The sequence below is a fragment of the Pseudophryne corroboree genome, chromosome 10, assembly GCF_028390025.1.
Source record: "Pseudophryne corroboree isolate aPseCor3 chromosome 10, aPseCor3.hap2, whole genome shotgun sequence".
Taxonomy (NCBI): Eukaryota; Metazoa; Chordata; class Amphibia; order Anura; family Myobatrachidae; genus Pseudophryne; species Pseudophryne corroboree.
Genome location: NC_086453.1, coordinates 371,342,838 through 371,364,186, shown reverse-complemented (window position 1 = coordinate 371,364,186; position 21,349 = coordinate 371,342,838). Strand labels below are relative to the sequence as shown.

General features: G+C 48.6%; 1 protein-coding gene across 1 annotated transcript in view; it reads left to right on the top strand.

Moving 5' to 3' along the window:
- ESAM (endothelial cell adhesion molecule) overlaps nucleotides 1-21,110 on the top strand; it is a 144,736-nt gene extending 123,626 nt beyond the window's left edge. The window contains exons 5-7 of the mRNA XM_063943738.1: nucleotides 17,242-17,364; nucleotides 17,449-17,590; nucleotides 17,678-21,110. Coding sequence (XP_063799808.1) covers nucleotides 17,242-17,364; nucleotides 17,449-17,590; nucleotides 17,678-18,125 — 713 coding nt within the window. The 3' untranslated portion in view covers nucleotides 18,126-21,110. The remainder of the gene's footprint in view (nucleotides 1-17,241; nucleotides 17,365-17,448; nucleotides 17,591-17,677) is intronic.
- The last annotated feature ends 239 nt before the right edge of the window (nucleotides 21,111-21,349 follow it).

Below are 21,349 nucleotides of genomic sequence, written 5' to 3'. Positions count from 1 at the left end.
AACAGTACAGCATCCCAGGGCAGGGTGTTATGTACAGTGTAACAGTACAGCATCCCAGGGCAGGGTGTTATGTACAGTGTAACAGTACAGCATCCCAGGGCGGGGTGTTATATACAGTGTAACAGTACAGCATCCCAGGGCAGGGTGTTATATACAGTGTAACAGTACAGCATCCCAGGGCAGGGTGTTATATACAGTGTAACAGTACAGCATCCCAGGGCGGGGTGTTATATACAGTGTAACAGTACAGCATTCCAGGGCGGGGTGTTATATACAGTGTAACAGTACAGTATCCCAGGGCGGGGTGTTATATACAGTGTAACAGTACAGCATCCCAGGGTGGGGTATTATATACAGTGTAACAGTACAGCATCCCAGGGTGGGGTATTATATACAGTGTAACAGTACAGCATCCCAGGGCAGGGTGTTATATACAGTGTAACAGTACAGCATCCCAGGGCGGGGTGTTATATACAGTGTTACAGTACAGCATCCCAGGGCAGGGTGTTATATACAGTGTAACAGTACAGCATCCCAGGGCAGGGTGTTATATACAGTGTAACAGTACAGCATCCCAGGGCAGGGTGTTATATACAGTATAACAGTACAGCATCCCAGGGCAGGGTGTTATATACAGTGTAACAGTACAGCATCCCAGGGCAGGGTGTTATATACAGTGTAACAGTACAGCATCCCAGGGCGGGGTGTTATATACAGTGTAACAGTACAGCATCCCAGGGCAGGGTGTTATATACAGTGTAACAGTACAGCATCCCAGGGCGGGGTGTTATATACAGTGTAACAGTACAGCATCTCAGGGCGGGGTGTTATATACAGTGTAACAGTACAGCATCCCAGGGCAGGGTGTTATATACAGTGTAACAGTACAGGATCCCAGGGCGGGGTGTTATATACAGTGTAACAGTACAGCATCACAGGGCACGGTGTTATATACAGTGTAACAGTACAGGATCCCAGGGCGGGGTGTTATATACAGTGTAACAGTACAGCATCCCAGGGCGGGGTGTTATATACAGTGTAACAGTACAGCATCCCAGGGCAGGGTGTTATATACAGTGTAACAGTACAGCATCCCAGGGCGGGGTGTTATATACAGTGTAACAGTACAGCATCCCAGGGCGGGGTGTTATATACAGTGTAACAGTACAGCATCCCAGGGCGGGGTGTTATATACAGTGTAACAGTACAGCATGCCAGGGCCGGGTGTTATATACAGTGTAACAGTACAGCATCCCAGGGCAGGGTGTTATATACAGTGTAACAGTACAGCATCCCAGGGCGGGGTGTTATATACAGTGTAACAGTACAGCATCCCAGGGCGGGGTGTTATATACAGTGTAACAGTACAGCATCCCAGGGCACGGGTGTTATATACAGTGTAACAGTACAGCATCCCAGGGCACGGTGTTATATACAGTGTAACAGTACAGCATCCCAGGGCAGGGTGTTATATACAGTGTAACAGTACAGCATCCCAGGGCGGGGTGTTATATACAGTGTAACAGTACAGCATCCCAGGGCAGGGTGTTATATACAGTGTAACAGTACAGCATCCCAAGGCAGGGTGTTATATACAGTGTAACAGTACAGCATCCCAGGGCGGGGTGTTATATACAGTGTAACAGTACAGCATCCCAGGGCAGGGTGTTATATACAGTGTAACAGTACAGCATCCCAGGGCAGGGTGTTATATACAGTGTTACAGTACAGCATCCCAGGGTGGGGTGTTATATACAGTATAACAGTACAGCATCCCAGGGCGGGGTGTTATATACAGTGTAACAGTACAGCATCCCAGGGCGGGGTGTTATATACAGTGTAACAGTACAGCATCCCAGGGCGGGGTGTTATATACAGTGTAACAGTACAGCATCCCAGGGTGGGGTGTTATATACAGTATAACAGTACAGCATCCCAGGGCGGGGTGTTATATACAGTGTAACAGTACAGCATCCCAGGGCAGGGTGTTATATACAGTGTAACAGTACAGCATTCCAGGGCGGGGTGTTATATACAGTGTAACAGTACAGTATCCCAGGGCAGGGTGTTATATACAGTGTAACAGTACAGCATCCCAGGGCAGGGTGTTATATACAGTGTAACAGTACAGGATCCCAGGGCAGGGTGTTATATACAGTGTAACAGTACAGGATCCCAGGGCAGGGTGTTATATACAGTGTAACAGTACAGCATCCCAAGGCAGGGTGTTATATACAGTGTAACAGTACAGCATCCCAGGGCAGGGTGTTATATACATTGTACCAGTACAGCATCCCAGGGCAGGGTGTTATATACAGTGTAACAGTACAGCATTCCAGGGCGGGGTGTTATATACAGTGTAACAGTACAGCATCCCAGGGCAGGGTGTTATATACAGTGTAACAGTACAGCATCCCAGGGCGGGGTGTTATATACAGTGTAACAGTACAGCATCCCAGGGCGGGGTGTTATATACAGTGTAACAGTACAGCATCCCAGGGTGGGGTGTTATATACAGTGTAACAGTACAGCATCCCAGGGCGGGGTGTTATATACAGTGTAACAGTACAGCATCCCAGGGCAGGGTGTTATATACAGTGTAACAGTACAGCATCCCAGGGCGGGGTGTTATATACAGTGTAACAGTACAGCATCCCAGGACAGGGTGTTATATACAGTATAACAGTACAGCATCCCAGGACAGGGTGTTATATACAGTGTACCAGTACAGCATCCCAGGGCAGGGTGTTATATACAGTGTAACAGTACAGCATCCCAGGGCGGGGTGTTATATACAGTGTAACAGTACAGCATCCCAAGGCAGGGTGTTATATACAGTGTAACAGTACAGCATCCCAAGGCAGGGTGTTATATACAGTGTAACAGTACAGCATCCCAGGGCGGGGTGTTATATACAGTGTAACAGTACAGCATCCCAGGGCAGGGTGTTATATACAGTGTAACAGTACAGCATCCCAGGGTGGGGTGTTATATACAATGTAACAATACAGCATCCCAGGGCAGGGTGTTATATACAGTGTAACAGTACAGCATCCCAGGGCAGGGTGTTATATACAGTGTAACAGTACAGCATTCCAGGGCAGGGTGTTATATACAGTGTAACAGTACAGCATCCCAGGGCAGGGTGTTATATACAGTGTAACAGTACAGCATCCCAGGGCAGGGTGTTATATACAGTGTAACAGTACAGCATTCCAGGGCAGGGTGTTATATACAGTGTAACAGTACAGCATCCCAGGGCAGGGTGTTATATACAGTGTAACAGTACAGCATCCCAGGGCGGGGTGTTATATACAGTGTAACAGTACAGCATCCCAGGGCAGGGTGTTATATACAGTGTAACAGTACAGCATCCCAGGGCGGGGTGTTATATACAGTGTAACAGTACAGCATCCCAGGGCGGGGTGTTATATACAGTGTAACAGTACAGCATCCCAGGGCGGGGTCTTATATACAGTGTAACAGTACAGCATCCCAGGGCGGGGTGTTATATACAGTGTAACAGTACAGCATCCCAGGGCGGGGTGTTATATACAGTGTAACAGTACAGCATCCCAGGGCGGGGTGTTATATACAGTGTAACAGTACAGCATCCCAAGGCAGGGTGTTATATACAGTGTAACAGTACAGCATCCCAAGGCAGGGTGTTATATACAGTGTAACAGTACAGCATCCCAGGGCACGGTGTTATATACAGTGTAACAGTACAGCATCCCAGGGCACGGTGTTATATACAGTGTAACAGTACAGCATCCCAGGGCAGGGTGTTATATACAGTGTAACAGTACAGCATCCCAGGGCAGGGTGTTATATACAGTGTAACAGTACAGCATCCCAGGGCAGGGTGTTATATACAGTGTAACAGTACAGCATCCCAGGGCAGGGTGTTATATACAGTGTAACAGTACAGCATCCCAGGGCGGGGTGTTATATACAGTGTAACAGTACAGCATCCCAGGGCGGGGTGTTATATACAGTGTAACAGTACAGCATCCCAGGGCGGGGTGTTATATACAGTGTAACAGTACAGCATCCCAGGGCGGGGTGTTATATACAGTGTAACAGTACAGCATCCCAGGGCAGGGTGTTATATACAGTGTAACAGTACAGCATCCCAGGGCAGGGTGTTATATACAGTGTAACAGTACAGCATCCCAGGGCAGGGTGTTATATACAGTGTAACAGTACAGCATCCCAGGGCAGGGTGTTATATACAGTGTTACAGTACAGCATCCCAGGGTGGGGTGTTATATACAGTGTAACAGTACAGCATCCCAGGGCAGGGTGCTATATACAGTGTAACAGTACAGCATCCCAGGGCGGGGTGTTATATACAGTGTAACAGTACAGCATCCCAGGGCGGGGTGTTATATACAGTGTAACAGTACAGCATCCCAGGGCAGGGTGCTATATACAGTGTAACAGTACAGCATCCCAGGGCACGGTGTTATATACAGTATAACAGTACAGCATCCCAGGGCACGGTGTTATATACAGTGTAACAGTACAGCATCACAGGACAGGGTGTTATATACAGTGTAACAGTACAGCATCCCAGGGCAGGGTGTTATATACAGTATAACAGTACAGCATCCCAGGGCACGGTGTTATATACAGTGTAACAGTACAGCATCACAGGACAGGGTGTTATATACAGTGTAACAGTACAGCATCACAGGACAGGGTGTTATATACAGTGTAACAGTACAGCATCCCAGGGTGGGGTGTTATATACAGTGTAACAGTACAGCATCCCAGGGCGGGGTGTTATATACAGTGTAACAGTACAGCATCCCAGGGCGGGGTGTTATATACAGTGTAACAGTACAGCATCCCAGGGCGGGGTGTTATATACAGTGTAACAGTACAGCATCCCAGGGCGGGGTGTTATATACAGTGTAACAGTACAGCATCCCAGGGCGGGGTGTTATATACAGTGTAACAGTACAGCATCCCAGGGCGGGGTGTTATATACAGTGTAACAGTACAGCATCCCAGGGCGGGGTGTTATATACAGTGTAACAGTACAGCATCCCAGGGCAGGGTGTTATATACAGTGTAACAGTACAGCATCCCAGGGCAGGGTGTTATATACAGTGTTACAGTACAGCATCCCAGGGTGGGGTGTTATATACAGTGTAACAGTACAGCATCCCAGGGCAGGGTGTTATATACAGTGTAACAGTACAGCATCCCAGGGCGGGGTGTTATATACAGTGTAACAGTACAGCATCCCAGGGCGGGGTGTTATATACAGTGTTACAGTACAGCATCCCAGGGCAGGGTGCTATATACAGTGTAACAGTACAGCATCCCAGGGCAGCGTGTTATATACAGTGTAACAGTACAGCATCCCAGGACAGGGTGTTATATACAGTATAACAGTACAGCATCCCAGGGCAGGGTGTTATATACAGTGTAACAGTACAGCATCCCAGGGCGGGGTGTTATATACAGTGTAACAGTACAGCATCCCAGGGCGGGGTGTTATATACAGTGTAACAGTACAGCATCCCAGGGCAGGGTGTTATATACAGTGTAACAGTACAGCATCACAGGACAGGGTGTTATATACAGTGTAACAGTACAGCATCCCAGGGCACGGTGTTATATACAGTATAACAGTACAGCATCCCAGGGCACGGTGTTATATACAGTGTAACAGTACAGCATCACAGGACAGGGTGTTATATACAGTGTAACACTACAGCATCCCAGGGCAGGGTGTTATATACAGTGTAACAGTACAGCATCACAGGGCGGGGTGTTATATACAGTGTAACAGTACAGCATCCCAGGGCGGGGTGTTATATACAGTGTAACAGTACAGCTTCCCAAGACAGGGTGTTATATACAGTGTAACAGTACAGCATCCCAGGGCGGGGTGTTATATACAGTGTAACAGTACAGCTTCCCAAGACAGGGTGTTATATACAGTGTAACAGTACAGCATCCCAGGGCAGGGTGTTATATACAGTGTAACAGTACAGCATTCCAGGCGGGTGTTATATACAGTGTAACAGTACAGCATCCCAGGGCGGGGTGTTATATACAGTGTAACAGTACAGCATCCCAAGGCAGGGTGTTATATACAGTGTAACAGTACAGCATCCCAGGGCGGGTGTTATATACAGTGTAACAGTACAGCATTCCAGGGCGGGTGTTATATACAGTGTAACAGTACAGCATCCCAAGGCAGGGTGTTATATACAGTGTAACAGTACAGCATCCCAGGGCGGGGTGTTATATACAGTGTAACAGTACAGCATCCCAGGGCAGGGTGTTATATACAGTGTAACAGTACAGCATCCCAGGGCAGGGTGTTATATACAGTGTAACAGTACAGCATTCCAGGGCGGGTGTTATATACAGTGTAACAGTACAGCATCCCAGGGTGGGGTGTTATATACAGTGTAACAGTACAGCATCCCGAGCAGGGTGTTATATACAGTGTAACAGTACAGCATCCCAGGGCATGGTGTTATATACAGTGTAACAGTACAGCATCACAGAACAGGGTGTTATATACAGTGTAACAGTACAGCATCCCAGGGCGGGGTGTTATATACAGTGTAACAGTACAGCATCCCAGGGCGGGGTGTTATATACAGTGTAACAGTACAGCATCCCAGGGCGGGGTGTTATATACAGTGTAACAGTACAGCATCACAGGGCGGGGTGTTATATACAGTGTAACAGTACAGCATCCCAGGGCAGGGTGTTATATACAGTGTAACAGTACAGCATCCCTGGGCAGGGTGTTATATACAGTGTAACAGTACAGCATCCCAGGGCGGGGTGTTATATACAGTGTAACAGTACAGCATCCCTGGGCAGGGTGTTATATACAGTGTAACAGTACAGCATCCCAGGGCGGGGTGTTATATACAGTGTAACAGTACAGCATCCCAGGGCGGGGTGTTATATACAGTGTAACAGTACAGCATCCCTGGGCAGGGTGTTATATACAGTGTAACAGTACAGCATCCCAGGGCAGGGTGTTATATACAGTGTAACAGTACAGCATCCCAGGGCAGGGTGTTATATACAGTGTAACAGTACAGCATCACAGGGCAGGGTGTTATATACAGTGTAACAGTACAGCATCCCAGGGCGGGGTGTTATATACAGTGTAACAGTACAGCATCCCAGGGCAGGGTGTTATATACAGTGTAACAGTACAGCATCCCAGGGCGGGGGTGTTATATACAGTGTAACAGTACAGCATCCCAGGGCGGGGTGTTATATACAGTGTAACAGTACAGCATCCCTGGGCAGGGTGTTATATACAGTGTAACAGTACAGCATCCCAGGGCAGGGTGTTATATACAGTGTAACAGTACAGCATCACAGGGCAGGGTGTTATATACAGTGTAACAGTACAGCATCCAGGGCAGGGTGTTATATACAGTGTAACAGTACAGCATCACAGGGCAGGGTGTTATATACAGTGTAACAGTACAGCATCCCAGGGCATGGTGTTATATACAGTGTAACAGTACAGCATCACAGAACAGGGTGTTATATACAGTGTAACAGTACAGCATCCCAGGGCGGGGTGTTATATACAGTGTAACAGTACAGCATCCCTGGGCAGGGTGTTATATACAGTGTAACAGTACAGCATCCCAGGGCGGGGTGTTATATACAGTGTAACAGTACAGCATCCCAGGGCGGGGTGTTATATACAGTGTAACAGTACAGCATCCCAGGGCAGGGTGTTATATACAGTGTAACAGTACAGCATCCCAGGGCGGGGTGTTATATACAGTGTAACAGTACAGCATCCCAGTGCAGGGTGTTATATACAGTGTAACAGTACAGCATCCCAGGGCGGGGTGTTATATACAGTGTAACAGTACAGCATCCCAAGGCAGGGGTGTTATATACAGTGTAACAGTACAGCATCCCAGGGCGGGGTGTTATATACAGTGTAACAGTACAGCATCCCAAGGCAGGGTGTTATATACAGTGTAACAGTACAGCATCCCAAGGCAGGGTGTTATATACAGTGTAACAGTACAGCATCCCAGGGCAGGGTGTTATATACAGTGTAACAGTACAGCATCCCAGGGCAGGGTGTTATATACAGTGTAACAGTACAGCATTCCAGGGCGGGTGTTATATACAGTGTAACAGTACAGCATCCCAGGGTGGGGTGTTATATACAGTGTAACAGTACAGCATCCCTGGGCAGGGTGTTATATACAGTGTAACAGTACAGCATCCCAGGGCGGGGTGTTATATACAGTGTAACAGTACAGCATCCCAGGGCGGGGTGTTATATACAGTGTAACAGTACAGCATCCCAGGGCAGGGTGTTATATACAGTGTAACAGTACAGCATCCCAGGGCGGGGTGTTATATACAGTGTAACAGTACAGCATCCCAGTGCAGGGTGTTATATACAGTGTAACAGTACAGCATCCAGGGCGGGGTGTTATATACAGTGTAACAGTACAGCATCCCAAGGCAGGGTGTTATATACAGTGTAACAGTACAGCATCCCAGGGTGGGGTGTTATATACAGTGTAACAGTACAGCATCCCAGGGCGGGGTGTTATATACAGTGTAACAGTACAGCATCCAGGGCGGGGTGTTATATACAGTGTAACAGTACAGCATCCCAGGGCGGGGTGTTATATACAGTGTAACAGTACAGCATCCCAGGGCGGGGTGTTATATACAGTGTAACAGTACAGCATCCCAAGGCAGGGTGTTATATACAGTGTAACAGTACAGCATCCCAGGGCGGGGTGTTATATACAGTGTAACAGTACAGCATCCCAGGGCGGGGTGTTATATACAGTGTAACAGTACAGCATTCCAGGGCGGGGTGTTATATACAGTGTAACAGTACAGCATCCCAAGGCAGGGTGTTATATACAGTGTAACAGTACAGCATCCAAGGCAGGGTGTTATATACAGTGTAACAGTACAGCATCCCAGGGCAGGGTGTTATATACAGTGTAACAGTACAGCATCCCAGGGCGGGTGTTATATACAGTGTAACAGTACAGCATCCCAGGGTGGGGTGTTATATACAGTGTAACAGTACAGCATCCCGAGCAGGGTGTTATATACAGTGTAACAGTACAGCATCCCAGGGCATGGTGTTATATACAGTGTAACAGTACAGCATCACAGAACAGGGTGTTATATACAGTGTAACAGTACAGCATCCAGGGCGGGGTGTTATATACAGTGTAACAGTACAGCATCCCAGGGCGGGGTGTTATATACAGTGTAACAGTACAGCATCCCAGGGCGGGGTGTTATATACAGTGTAACAGTACAGCATCCCAGGGCAGGGTGTTATATACAGTGTAACAGTACAGCATCCCAGGGCAGGGTGTTATATACAGTGTAACAGTACAGCATCCCAGGGCAGGGTGTTATACACAGTGTAACAGTACAGCATCCCAGGGCGGGGTGTTATATACAGTGTAACAGTACAGCATCACAGGGCGGGGTGTTATATACAGTGTAACAGTACAGCATCCCAAGGCAGGGTGTTATATACAGTGTAACAGTACAGCATTCCAGGGCGGGTGTTATATACAGTGTAACAGTACAGCATCCCAGGGCGGGGTGTTATATACAGTGTAACAGTACAGCATCCCGAGCAGGGTGTTATATACAGTGTAACAGTACAGCATCCCAGGGCATGGTGTTATATACAGTGTAACAGTACAGCATCACAGAACAGGGTGTTATATACAGTGTAACAGTACAGCATCCCAGGGCGGGGTGTTATATACAGTGTAACAGTACAGCATCCCAGGGCGGGGTGTTATATACAGTGTAACAGTACAGCATCCCAGGGCGGGGTGTTATATACAGTGTAACAGTACAGCATCCCAGGGCGGGGTGTTATATACAGTGTAACAGTACAGCATCACAGGGCACGGTGTTATATACAGTGTAACAGTACAGCATCCCAGGGCAGGGTGTTATATACAGTGTAACAGTACAGCATCCCTGGGCAGGGTGTTATATACAGTGTAACAGTACAGCATCCCAGGGCGGGGTGTTATATACAGTGTAACAGTACAGCATCCCTGGGCAGGGTGTTATATACAGTGTAACAGTACAGCATCCCAGGGCGGGGTGTTATATACAGTGTAACAGTACAGCATCCCAGGGCGGGGTGTTATATACAGTGTAACAGTACAGCATCCCAGGGCGGGGTGTTATATACAGTGTAACAGTACAGCATCCCTGGGCAGGGTGTTATATACAGTGTAACAGTACAGCATCCCAGGGCAGGGTGTTATATACAGTGTAACAGTACAGCATCACAGGGCAGGGTGTTATATACAGTGTAACAGTACAGCATCCCAGGGCAGGGTGTTATATACAGTGTAACAGTACAGCATTCCAGGGCGGGGTGTTATATACAGTGTAACAGTACAGCATCACAGGGCAGGGTGTTATATACAGTGTAACAGTACAGCATCCCAGGGCGGGGTGTTATATACAGTGTAACAGTACAGCATCCCAGGGCGGGGTGTTATATACAGTGTAACAGTACAGCATCCCAGGGCATGGTGTTATATACAGTGTAACAGTACAGCATCACAGAACAGGGTGTTATATACAGTGTAACAGTACAGCATCCCAGGGCGGGGTGTTATATACAGTGTAACAGTACAGCATCCCAGGGCGGGTGTTATATACAGTGTAACAGTACAGCATCCCAGGGCGGGGTGTTATATACAGTGTAACAGTACAGCATCCCAGTGCAGGGTGTTATATACAGTGTAACAGTACAGCATCCCAGGGCAGGGTGTTATATACAGTGTAACAGTACAGCATCCCAGGGCAGGGTGTTATATACAGTGTAACAGTACAGCATCCCAGGGCAGGGTGTTATATACAGTGTAACAGTACAGCATCCCAGGGCGGGGTGTTATATACAGTGTAACAGTACAGCATCCCAGGGCAGGGTGTATATACAGTGTAACAGTACAGCATCACAGGACAGGGTGTATATACAGTGTAACAGTACAGCATCCCAGGGCAGGGTGTTATATACAGTGTAACAGTACAGCATCCCAGGGCGGGTGTTATATACAGTGTAACAGTACAGCATCACAGGACAGGGTGTATATACAGTGTAACAGTACAGCATCCCAGGGCAGGGTGTTATATACAGTGTAACAGTACAGCATCACAGGACAGGGTGTATATACAGTGTAACAGTACAGCATCCCAGGGCGGGGTGTTATATACAGTGTAACAGTACAGCATCCCAGGGCGGGGTGTTATATACAGTGTAACAGTACAGCATCCCAGGGCAGGGTGTTATATACAGTGTAACAGTACAGCATCCCAGGGCAGGGTGTTATATACAGTGTAACAGTACAGCATCCCAGGGCAGCGTGTTATATACAGTGTAACAGTACAGCATCCCAGGGCAGGGTGTTATATACAGTGTAACAGTACAGCATCCCAGGGCAGGGTGTTATATACAGTGTAACAGTACAGCATCCCTGGGTGGTGTGTTATATACAGTGTAACAGTACAGCATCCCAGGGCAGGGTGTTATATACAGTGTAACAGTACAGCATCCCAGGGCAGGGTGTTATATACAGTGTAACAGTACAGCATCCCAGGGCAGGGTGTTATATACAGTGTAACAGTACAGCATCCCAGGGCAGGGTGTTATATACAGTGTAACAGTACAGCATCCCAGGGCAGCGTGTTATATACAGTGTAACAGTACAGCATCCCAGGGCAGGGTGTTATATACAGTGTAACAGTACAGCATCCCAGGGCAGCGTGTTATATACAGTGTAACAGTACAGCATCCCAGGGCAGGGTGTTATATACAGTGTAACAGTACAGCGTCCCAGGGCAGCGTGTTATATACAGTGTAACAGTACAGCATCCCAGGGCAGGGTGTTATATACAGTGTAACAGTACAGCATTCCAGGGCAGGGTGTTATATACAGTGTAACAGTACAGCATCCCAGGGCGGGGTGTTATATACAGTGTAACAGTACAGCATCCCAGGGCAGGGTGTTATATACAGTGTAACAGTACAGCATCCCAGGGCAGCGTGTTATATACAGTGTAACAGTACAGCATCCCAGGGCAGGGTGTTATATACAGTGTAACAGTACAGCGTCCCAGGGCAGCGTGTTATATACAGTGTAACAGTACAGCATCCCAGGGCAGGGTGTTATATACAGTGTAACAGTACAGCATCCCAGGGCACGGTGTTATATACAGTGTAACAGTACAGCATCCCAGGGCGGGGTGTTATATACAGTGTAACAGTACAGCGTCCCAGGGCAGCGTGTTATATACAGTGTAACAGTACAGCATCCCAGGGCAGCGTGTTATATACAGTGTAACAGTACAGCATCCCAGGGCAGGGTGTTATAATCACACTCTAAACATTAGGAATCCGCCAGTGACCGTCTTGGTGGGAGACGGTGGCAGGAGGATTATTAGAAAAATAATATTAGAGACAGACAGATAGAGGCTTGGAGACCCCACGGCTGAACATTGTGACACATAGACAGATTACACTGGGCCTGGATTTATGTCGTTTGTCCAATCACTGCGCTTTTATACAAATCTGCCTCCTCTGTAATACACAGACAGCGTTATCAGAGCCATAGGGGTATATTTCTGGGAGATATATAGGGAAATGTACATTATTCTGAGAGATATTCAGAGTTCCTGTGTATACAATATTCTTATTGTTGTATAGAGATAAACATTCTGAGTGTTATACAAGAGATGTATATTATTGTCAGAGATATACAGACATGCATACATTATTCTTATATACAGAGATATAAGCATAAAGATAACCTATAGACTATGTTGCTGACATCTAAAAATAAATGATCATTGCAGTAAATCAATATTATTGCTCTGGTGGATGAATATTTCAATGTATAGGAATAAATAGAGCAAGAAAAATAAGACACGTACAGAAACTAAAGTGGGTGTATGAGCTGTGTTTTATACAGAGAGAAGTTTGACAGTTTATTATCCACCACCGTGTCACTGCCCCTGTCACATGCAGCCCTGTCCTCACATCACTCATCTCCTGATATTCTCTGTGCTGCTGGGGACCCTGCCCCTCCCACTATATAACTCTCAGTCTGTGGCTTCCTGCTGCCTCCATTCCCCTCCTCACATCATGTCACTGCCCCTGTCACATGCACCCTGTCCTCACTGACACATCACTCATCTCCTGATATACTCTGGGCTGCTGGGGACCCTGCTCCTCTCACTATATAACTCTCAGTCTGTGGCTTCCTGCTGCCTCCATTCCCCTCCTCACATCATGTCACTGCCCCTGTCACATGCACCCTGTCCTCACTGACACATCACTCATCTCCTGATATACTCTGGGCTGCTGGGGACCCTGCTCCTCTCACTATATAACTCTCAGACTGTGGCTTCCTGCTGCCTCCATTCTCCTCCTCACATCATGTCACTGCCCCTGTCACATGCAGCCCTGTCCTCACTGACACACCACTCATCTCCTGATATACTCTGTGCTGCTGGGGACCCTGCTCCTCCCACTATATAACTCTCAGTCTGTGGCTTCCTGCTGCCTCCATTCCCCTCCTCACATCATGTCATTGCCCCTGTCACATGCAGCCCTGTCCTCACTGACACACCACTCATCTCCTGATATACTCTGTGCTGCTGGGGACCCTGCTCCTCCCACTATATAACTCTCAGTCTGTGGCTTCCTGCTGCCTCCATTCTCCTCCTCACATCATGTCACTGCCCCTGTCACATGCAGCCCTGTCCTCACTGACACACCACTCATCTCCTGATATACTCTGTGCTGCTGGGGACCCTGCTCCTCCCACTATATAACTCTCAGTCTGTGGCTTCCTGCTGCCTCCATTCCCCTCCTCACATCATGTCATTGCCCCTGTCACATGCAGCCCTGTCCTCACTGACACACCACTCATCTCCTGATATACTCTGTGCTGCTGGGGACCCTGCTCCTCCCACTATATAACTCTCAGTCTGTGGCTTCCTGCTGCCTCCATTCTCCTCCTCACATCATGTCACTGCCCCTGTCACTTGCAGCCCTGTCCTCACTGACACACCACTCATCTCCTGATATACTCTGTGCTGCTGGGGACCCTGCTCCTCCCACTATATAACTCTCAGTCTGTGGCTTCCTGCTGCCTCCATTCCCCTCCTCACATCATGTCACTGCCCCTGTCACATGCAGCCCTGTCCTCACATCACTCATCTCCTGATATACTCTGTGCTGCTGGGGACCCTGCCCCTCCCACTATATAACTCTCAGTCTGTGGCTTCCTGCTGCCTCCATTCCCCTCCTCACATCATGTTACTGCCCCTGTCACATGCAGCCCTGTCCTCACATCACTCATCTCCTGATATACTCTGTGCTGCTGGGGACCCTGCCCCTCCCACTGTATAACTCTCAGTCTGTGGCTTCCTGCTGCCTCCATTCCCCTCCTCACATCATGTCACTGCCCCTGTCACATGCAGCCCTGTCCTCACTGACACATCCTCATCTCCTGATATACTCTGTGCTGCTGGGGACGCTGCTCCTCCCACTATATAACTCTCAGTCTGTGGCTTCCTGCTGCCTCTATTCCCCTCCTCACATCATGTCACTGCCCCTGTCACATGCAGCCCTGTCCTCACTGACACATCACTCATCTCCTGATATACTCTGTGCTGCTGGGGACCCTGCTCCTCCCACTACATAACGCTCAGGGCGGGTAATTCCAAGTTGATCGCAGCAGGAATTTTTTTTGCAGTTGGTCAAAACCATGGGGGTCATTCCAAGTTGTTCGCTCGCAAGTGAATTTTAGCAGATTTGCTCATGCTAAGCCGCCGCCTACTGGGAGTGAATGTTAGCATCTTAAAATTGCGAACGATGTATTCGCAATATTGCGATTACACACCTCGTAGCAGTTTCTGAGTAGCTCCAGACTTACTCGGCATCTGCGATCATTTCACTGCTTGTCGTTCCTGGTTTGACGTCACAAACACACCCAGCATTCGCCCAGACACTCCCCCGTTTCTCCGGCCACTCCTGCGTTTTTTCCGGAAACGGTAGCGTTTTTTCCCACACGCCCATAAAACGGCCTGTTTCCGCCCAGTAACACCCATTTCCTGTCAATCACATTACGATCGCCAGAACGATGAAAATGCCGTGAGTAAAATTCCTAAGTGCATAGCAAATTTACTTGGCGCAGTCGCAGTGCGGACATTGCGCATGCGCATTAAGCGGAAAATCGCTGCGATGCGAAGATTTTTACCGAGCGAACAACTCGGAATGACCCCCTATGTACACTGCAGGGGAGGCAGATATAACATGTGCAGAGATAGATAGATTTGGGTGTGGTGTGTTCAATCTGCAATCTAAATTGCAGTGTAAAAATAAAGCAGCCAGTATTTACCCTGCACAGAAACAAAATAACCCACCCAAATCTAACTCTCTCTCTCTCTGCACATGTTACATCTGCCTCCCCTGCAGTGCACATGGTTTTGCCCAACTGCTAAAAAAATTCCTGCTGCAATCAACTTGGAATTACCCCCAGTGTGTGGCTTCCTGCTGCATCCATTCCCCTCCTCACATCATGTCACTGCCCCTGTCACATGCAGCCCTGTCCTCACTGACATCACTTATCTCCTGATATACTCTGTGCTGCTGGGGACCCTGCTCCTTCCACTATATAACTCTCAGTCTGTGGCTTCCTGCTTCCTCCATTCCCCTCCTCACATAACATCACTGCCCCTGTCACATGCAGCCCTGTCCTCACTGACACATCACTCATCTCCTGATATACTCTGTGCTGCTGGTGACCCTGCTCCTCCCACTATATAACTCTCAGTATGTGGCTTCCTGCTGCCTCCATTCCCCTCCTCACATCATGTCACTGCCCCTGTCACATGCAGCCCTGTCCTCACTGACACATCACTTATCTCCTGATATACTCTGTGCTGCTGGGGATCCTGCTCCTCCCACTATATAACTCTCAGTCTGTGGCTTCCTGCTGCTTCCATTTTCCCTCCTCACATCATGTCACTGCTCCTGTCACATGCAGCCCTGTCCTCGCTGATATATCACTAATCTCCTGATATACTCTGTGCTGCTGGGGACCCTGCTCCTCCCACTATATAACTCTCAGTCTGTGGCTTCCTGCTGCCTCCATTCCCCTCCTCATATCATGTCACTACCCCTGTCACATGCAGCCCTGTACTCACTGACACATCACGCATCTCCTGATATACTCTGTGCTGCTGGAGACCCTGCTCCTCCCACTATATAACTCTCAGTCTGTGGCTTCCTGCTGTCTCCATTCCCCTCCTCACATCATGTCACTGCCCTTGTCACATGCAGCCCTGTCCTCACTGACATATCCTCATCTCCTGATATACTCTGTGCTGCTGGGGACCCTGCTCCTCCCACTATATAACTCTCAGTCTGTGGCTTCCTGCTGTCTCCATTCCCCTCCTCACCCTGCTGTCTCCATTCCCCTCCTCACATCATGTCACTGCCCCTGTCACATGCAGCCCTGTCCTCACTGACACATCACTCATCTCCTGATATACTCTGTGCTGCTGGATACCCTGCTCCTCCCACTATATAACATCTCAGTCTGTGGCTTCCTGCTGCCTCCATTCCCCTCCTCACATCATGTCACTGCCCCTGTCACATGCAGCTCTGTCCTCACTGACACATCACTCATCTCCTGATATACTCTGTGCTGCTGGGGACCCTGCTCCTCCCACTATATAACTCTCAGTCTGTGGCTTCCTGCTGCCTCCATTCCCCTCTTCACATCATGTCACTGCCCCTGTCACATGCTGCCCTGTCCTCACTAACATCACTCATCTCCTGATATACTCTGTGCTGCTGGGGATCCTGCTCCTCCCACTATATAACTCTCAGTCTGTGGCTTCCTGCTGCCTCCATTCCCCTCCTCACATCATGTCACTGCCCCTGTCACATGCTGCCCTGTCCTCACTGACACATTACTCATCTCCTGATATACACTGTGCTGCTGGGGGACAAAACTGAATCAGGTCTGAGCTGACGGATTTATGGGTTATTGTGTTTGTTTCTTGACGGGGTCCAAAACCGTATCTCACATAGGACCCATCGGAGTCCTGACCAGTCTCTGGGTCACAGGTCAGAGTAACACGGCGATATTGGGTAACAGAGCCATGTTTTCATGTTCTCTCTTATAGATTCCATGAAGGGAACATTGACTCTAACGAACCTGACAGCGGACAACACCGGGACATACGTGTGTACATCCAAGAACATAGCCGGTGTGGCGGAATGTAACGTCACCATGGAAGTGACATCATGTGAGTACCCGCGTCGCTGCGATAGGTGGGGGCGTCTTACCGTGTAATAATCATTCACGGATGTAATGACCCTGTGTGTTCCAGCATCCAGGACCGCCATCATCGTAGGCGCGGTGGTGGGATCCATCGCTGGGCTCTGCTGCCTAGCGGCGCTGGTGGCCGTGCTGGTCTACCTGTACCGACGCGAGAGGAAGGAGTCGCAGGACGACGTGGAGAATGACATCAAGTAAGAGTATTCCAGATTGGTGTATTAACATGGGAAGTAAGTGGAGCTGACGGCTAACCGCATTCTCTCTCACGTGTTTCTGCCCAGGGAGGACGCCCCGGCGCCAAAGTCGCTTACCTGGGCCAAAGCCAACGACTCGGATCTAGTCTTCAAAAACGGCACCATGTCCTCCATCAACAGCAACCGCGACCACAAGCCCTATCCGTCCAAATCTCCCTCCGACACCACGTCCGTCAACACGGCGGCCGGCTACAACCCCCCACCCTACGCGGGCGACAGGGGCCGCATCACAACGCCCACCCCCAGCTTGTCCAGTCAGTCGTTGCCCAGCTACATGGCACCAGCCAACGGCAACTATTACAGCACGGCCGTGCCAAAGAGCAGGAGCCCCCAACAGAAGACCAACGGCGTAGATCCGCAGGTTCCGAGGAAAGAATTAAACGTCGCCTCCGGCGTCACCCCCTCCAATCTGGTGCGGATGGGGGCTGTGCCAGTTATGGTTCCGGCGCAGAGCCAGGCGGGGTCCCTGGTGTAACCGTACTCTATTCCATCTATAACAGAATGTTTACAGCTCTCCGCAGCAGCCGACATTTATGAAACCGGTTCCGGCACCGTCGGCAGGCTGCTTTCGTTATCTGCACTGGATTACCCGGGGGGGGGGGGGAGGGGGTGACCCCTGGGTTATACGTGCTGTTCCCTCTCCCCAGCCCTGCACACAGGCCGCCCAGACTACAGTGCGTGGCGGACAGTTCTCATTTTCATGAATCGCCGACACACGAAACCTTTTTGTAAATGTTTTTTTTTTTTTTTAAATGAGAACATGGAGCCGCTGCTTTTATAGTTTGCTGTTCAGTGTCTTCTCTCTCATGGTGGAATATAGACCTCTGTCACTCTGCCGTCTGCCCCCGACCCCCCGGATTTGCTGCTGCAACCATTTCTCTTGCCTTATTTTCCAAACTCCCGAGTCCCGATCCCCTGTATTATAGACAGACGCAAGTAAGTTCCGGTAACGTTATAATCTACAGAAGGAATTTTGGGTGCTTATTATACAGTAACTAAACTCCCTGTTACAGGGTTGTTATTGTTTTTGGTTTCCACCTGCACGGGGCTCTCAGACAATGTTAGGAAGGGCGGAGGGTCCTGCTTTACATACGAATCACATGAACAGTCTCAGTGTTGCTGTGTCTGCAATGGTCCCGGCTGCACAGTATGATCTTGCTAAATGCAACTAAGGGCAGGAGCCCAGGGGGAATGTTTTTTGGGGGGAGCCATCACTCTGTACTCTATAGTATATATGTCTGATATCCGTTATATTTCTTTATATACTGTGTTGTATTTCTGTTAGGAGTGCAGCGCCCTCTTTATACTGCAAACCTAGAAGACGGGACAGATCAAGCATTACAGTTACTGTGATAGTATAAAGAAGGTGACACGTAACAGATATTGAGGGTCATTCCGAGTTGATCGCTCGCTAGCGGTTTTTAGCAGCCGTGCAAACGCTATGCCGCCGCCCACTGGGGAGTGTATTTTAGCTTAGCAGAAGTGCGAACGCCTGTGCAGCCGAGCTCTGCAAAAGCAGTTTGTGCAGTTTCTGAGTAGCTCCAGACTTACTCGTCGCTTGCAATCACTTCAGCTTATTCGTGTCCGTATTTGACGTCGTACACCCGCCCAGCCATGCCTGCGTTTTTCCAGACACGCCTGTGTTTTTTTGCAAACACTCCCTGAAAATGGTCAGAAACGCCCCCTTCCTGTCAATCTTCTAGCAGCCGTCAGTGCGAAGGAGAACTTAGCTAGAACCTGAGCACAACCACAAAGGGCTTTGTACCAGTACGTCGCACGTGCGCTTTGCGGTGCACACACATGCGCAGCGATGCCGTTTTTTTTCACCTGAATGCTGCGCTGCGAAAATCAGCAGCGAGCGATCAACTCGGAATGACCCCCATTATACATTGAACGCACCTTTCATAAAGGGACCCTAACCCTATATGTTTCTTATTTTCCCTTTTTATCTGTCTAAATATTTAGAAATGAATGTATACAGATACTCTTTTTATATGAGATCACCTTTCAGTAGAGGTGTCATTGTTTACCTTCTCTTTCCCATAATCGCCTTATCTGCTAGCAGCGCTCTCCTGCAAGTATCAACAAAAACGGAATCTCCTGACTGTATAAAAGACGGGGGTATGGCCTGGTGGCAGGAGATAGGTGTGACATCATCTGGGAAGGGTATGACATCGTAAAGGGGCATGGTCAAGCCTGTCTATTTAAAGTTTAAAAAAAAATGAAAATCTTGTTCCTGTTTTCCATTGCTGACGCATTTCACCCCCAATAACTGAGCTACATTTGCGCACTATCCTGGGCAAAGAAGGAGCTGTGGGGGGGATATTGAGGCGTTGATATACTGAGTGGATCCCAACATTTTACCTACATTTTTGATGCCGTCCCAGTAATATAGTAATGGATCGTGAGTGATATAATGGGATCTAACAGGAGCACAGCTCTGGCCGCAGATGATGATTGCATTCTGGCCGCTGTGCCCTAAGTTACCCCATATCCCACAACGTTACTGACCTGGGGTCCTGACGGCTGAAGTTTTTAGTCCTTTTTATGCAGTTTTTTTATATTAAAAAAATCATTTACACGGTGATAAAGTATCAGCCAATCAGCTCCTGTCATTTTTCAAACACAGTCTGGGATGTACTAAGCGGACAATGCGGTAAACCCCCGTTTACTGCGTTTCCCAAATGCACTAAGCCCCAGCCGCCGTAACAGCGCAGCGGAGGGGATCCCCAGCTGGCGATACCCCAAAGAAGCCTATGGGCTTCTCACCGCAGCACTGGTCCCTCCCAGCATGCCCTGCGGCCGCCCCCGTCACGGTGCCACCGGAGATTGCGAAGGACAGCCCTAATCGGAAATGCGGCCTCTCTTGTATCCCTCAGATGGATATATAACGCCTATAAATGCGTATACATTACCAGTCAGACAGTATTCTCCAGCAGAGCCGCCTCCTTACTCAGCTCAGCGACCGCCATGACCTGTCCGCTGACTGCGTCATTATATTGTGTTATTGTATCGTCCACATGTACAGATATGAAACCAAAGCTGATTTATCATGTATTACTACTTTTACATATTAACAGGATAACCAGTCCATCAGGACAACATACTCTCAATGTGGGGGAGATGTATCAAGACTTGGAGAGAGATAAACTAGAGAAGATCCCGAGAGTAACCAGCGTCTGTCATTCACCCAGCGCAGTCTCTGAAATGACAGGTAGAAGCTGATGTGGTTGCTCTGGGCAGCGTCTGCACTTTATCTGTCTCCAAGGCTTGATACACCTCCCCCCAGGGCATTGATTGAATGTGAGATACAAGTGGGTTATTCTATATACTGTGTGACAGATATGTTAATGTTTCATTACGTGCTTTGTAAATGCGACCGGTAACGCGAGTTACTCTGCTGTAATATTTAAATAGACTTTTTCATTAAAAACGACGTCTGTCACATTTTCCTACAGACCGCTGCGAGTATATGTGTGTTTATTCAGCTATTTCTATTGGCTGTGTGTGTTTTATTCAGTGTGTAAAGCTGCTTCTGATGTAAAGCGTCCTGTCACGTGGTCCCTGCGGCGTGGGCTGCGCAGTGCGTGCAGCGGGTTCCATGTGGCTTCTTCTCTGCACAATAACAATGGTCACATTGCACTGTGTGTAGGAAGGTGAAGGTCAGTTCCAGCAGGTGACACAGGTATTGCAGGAGAA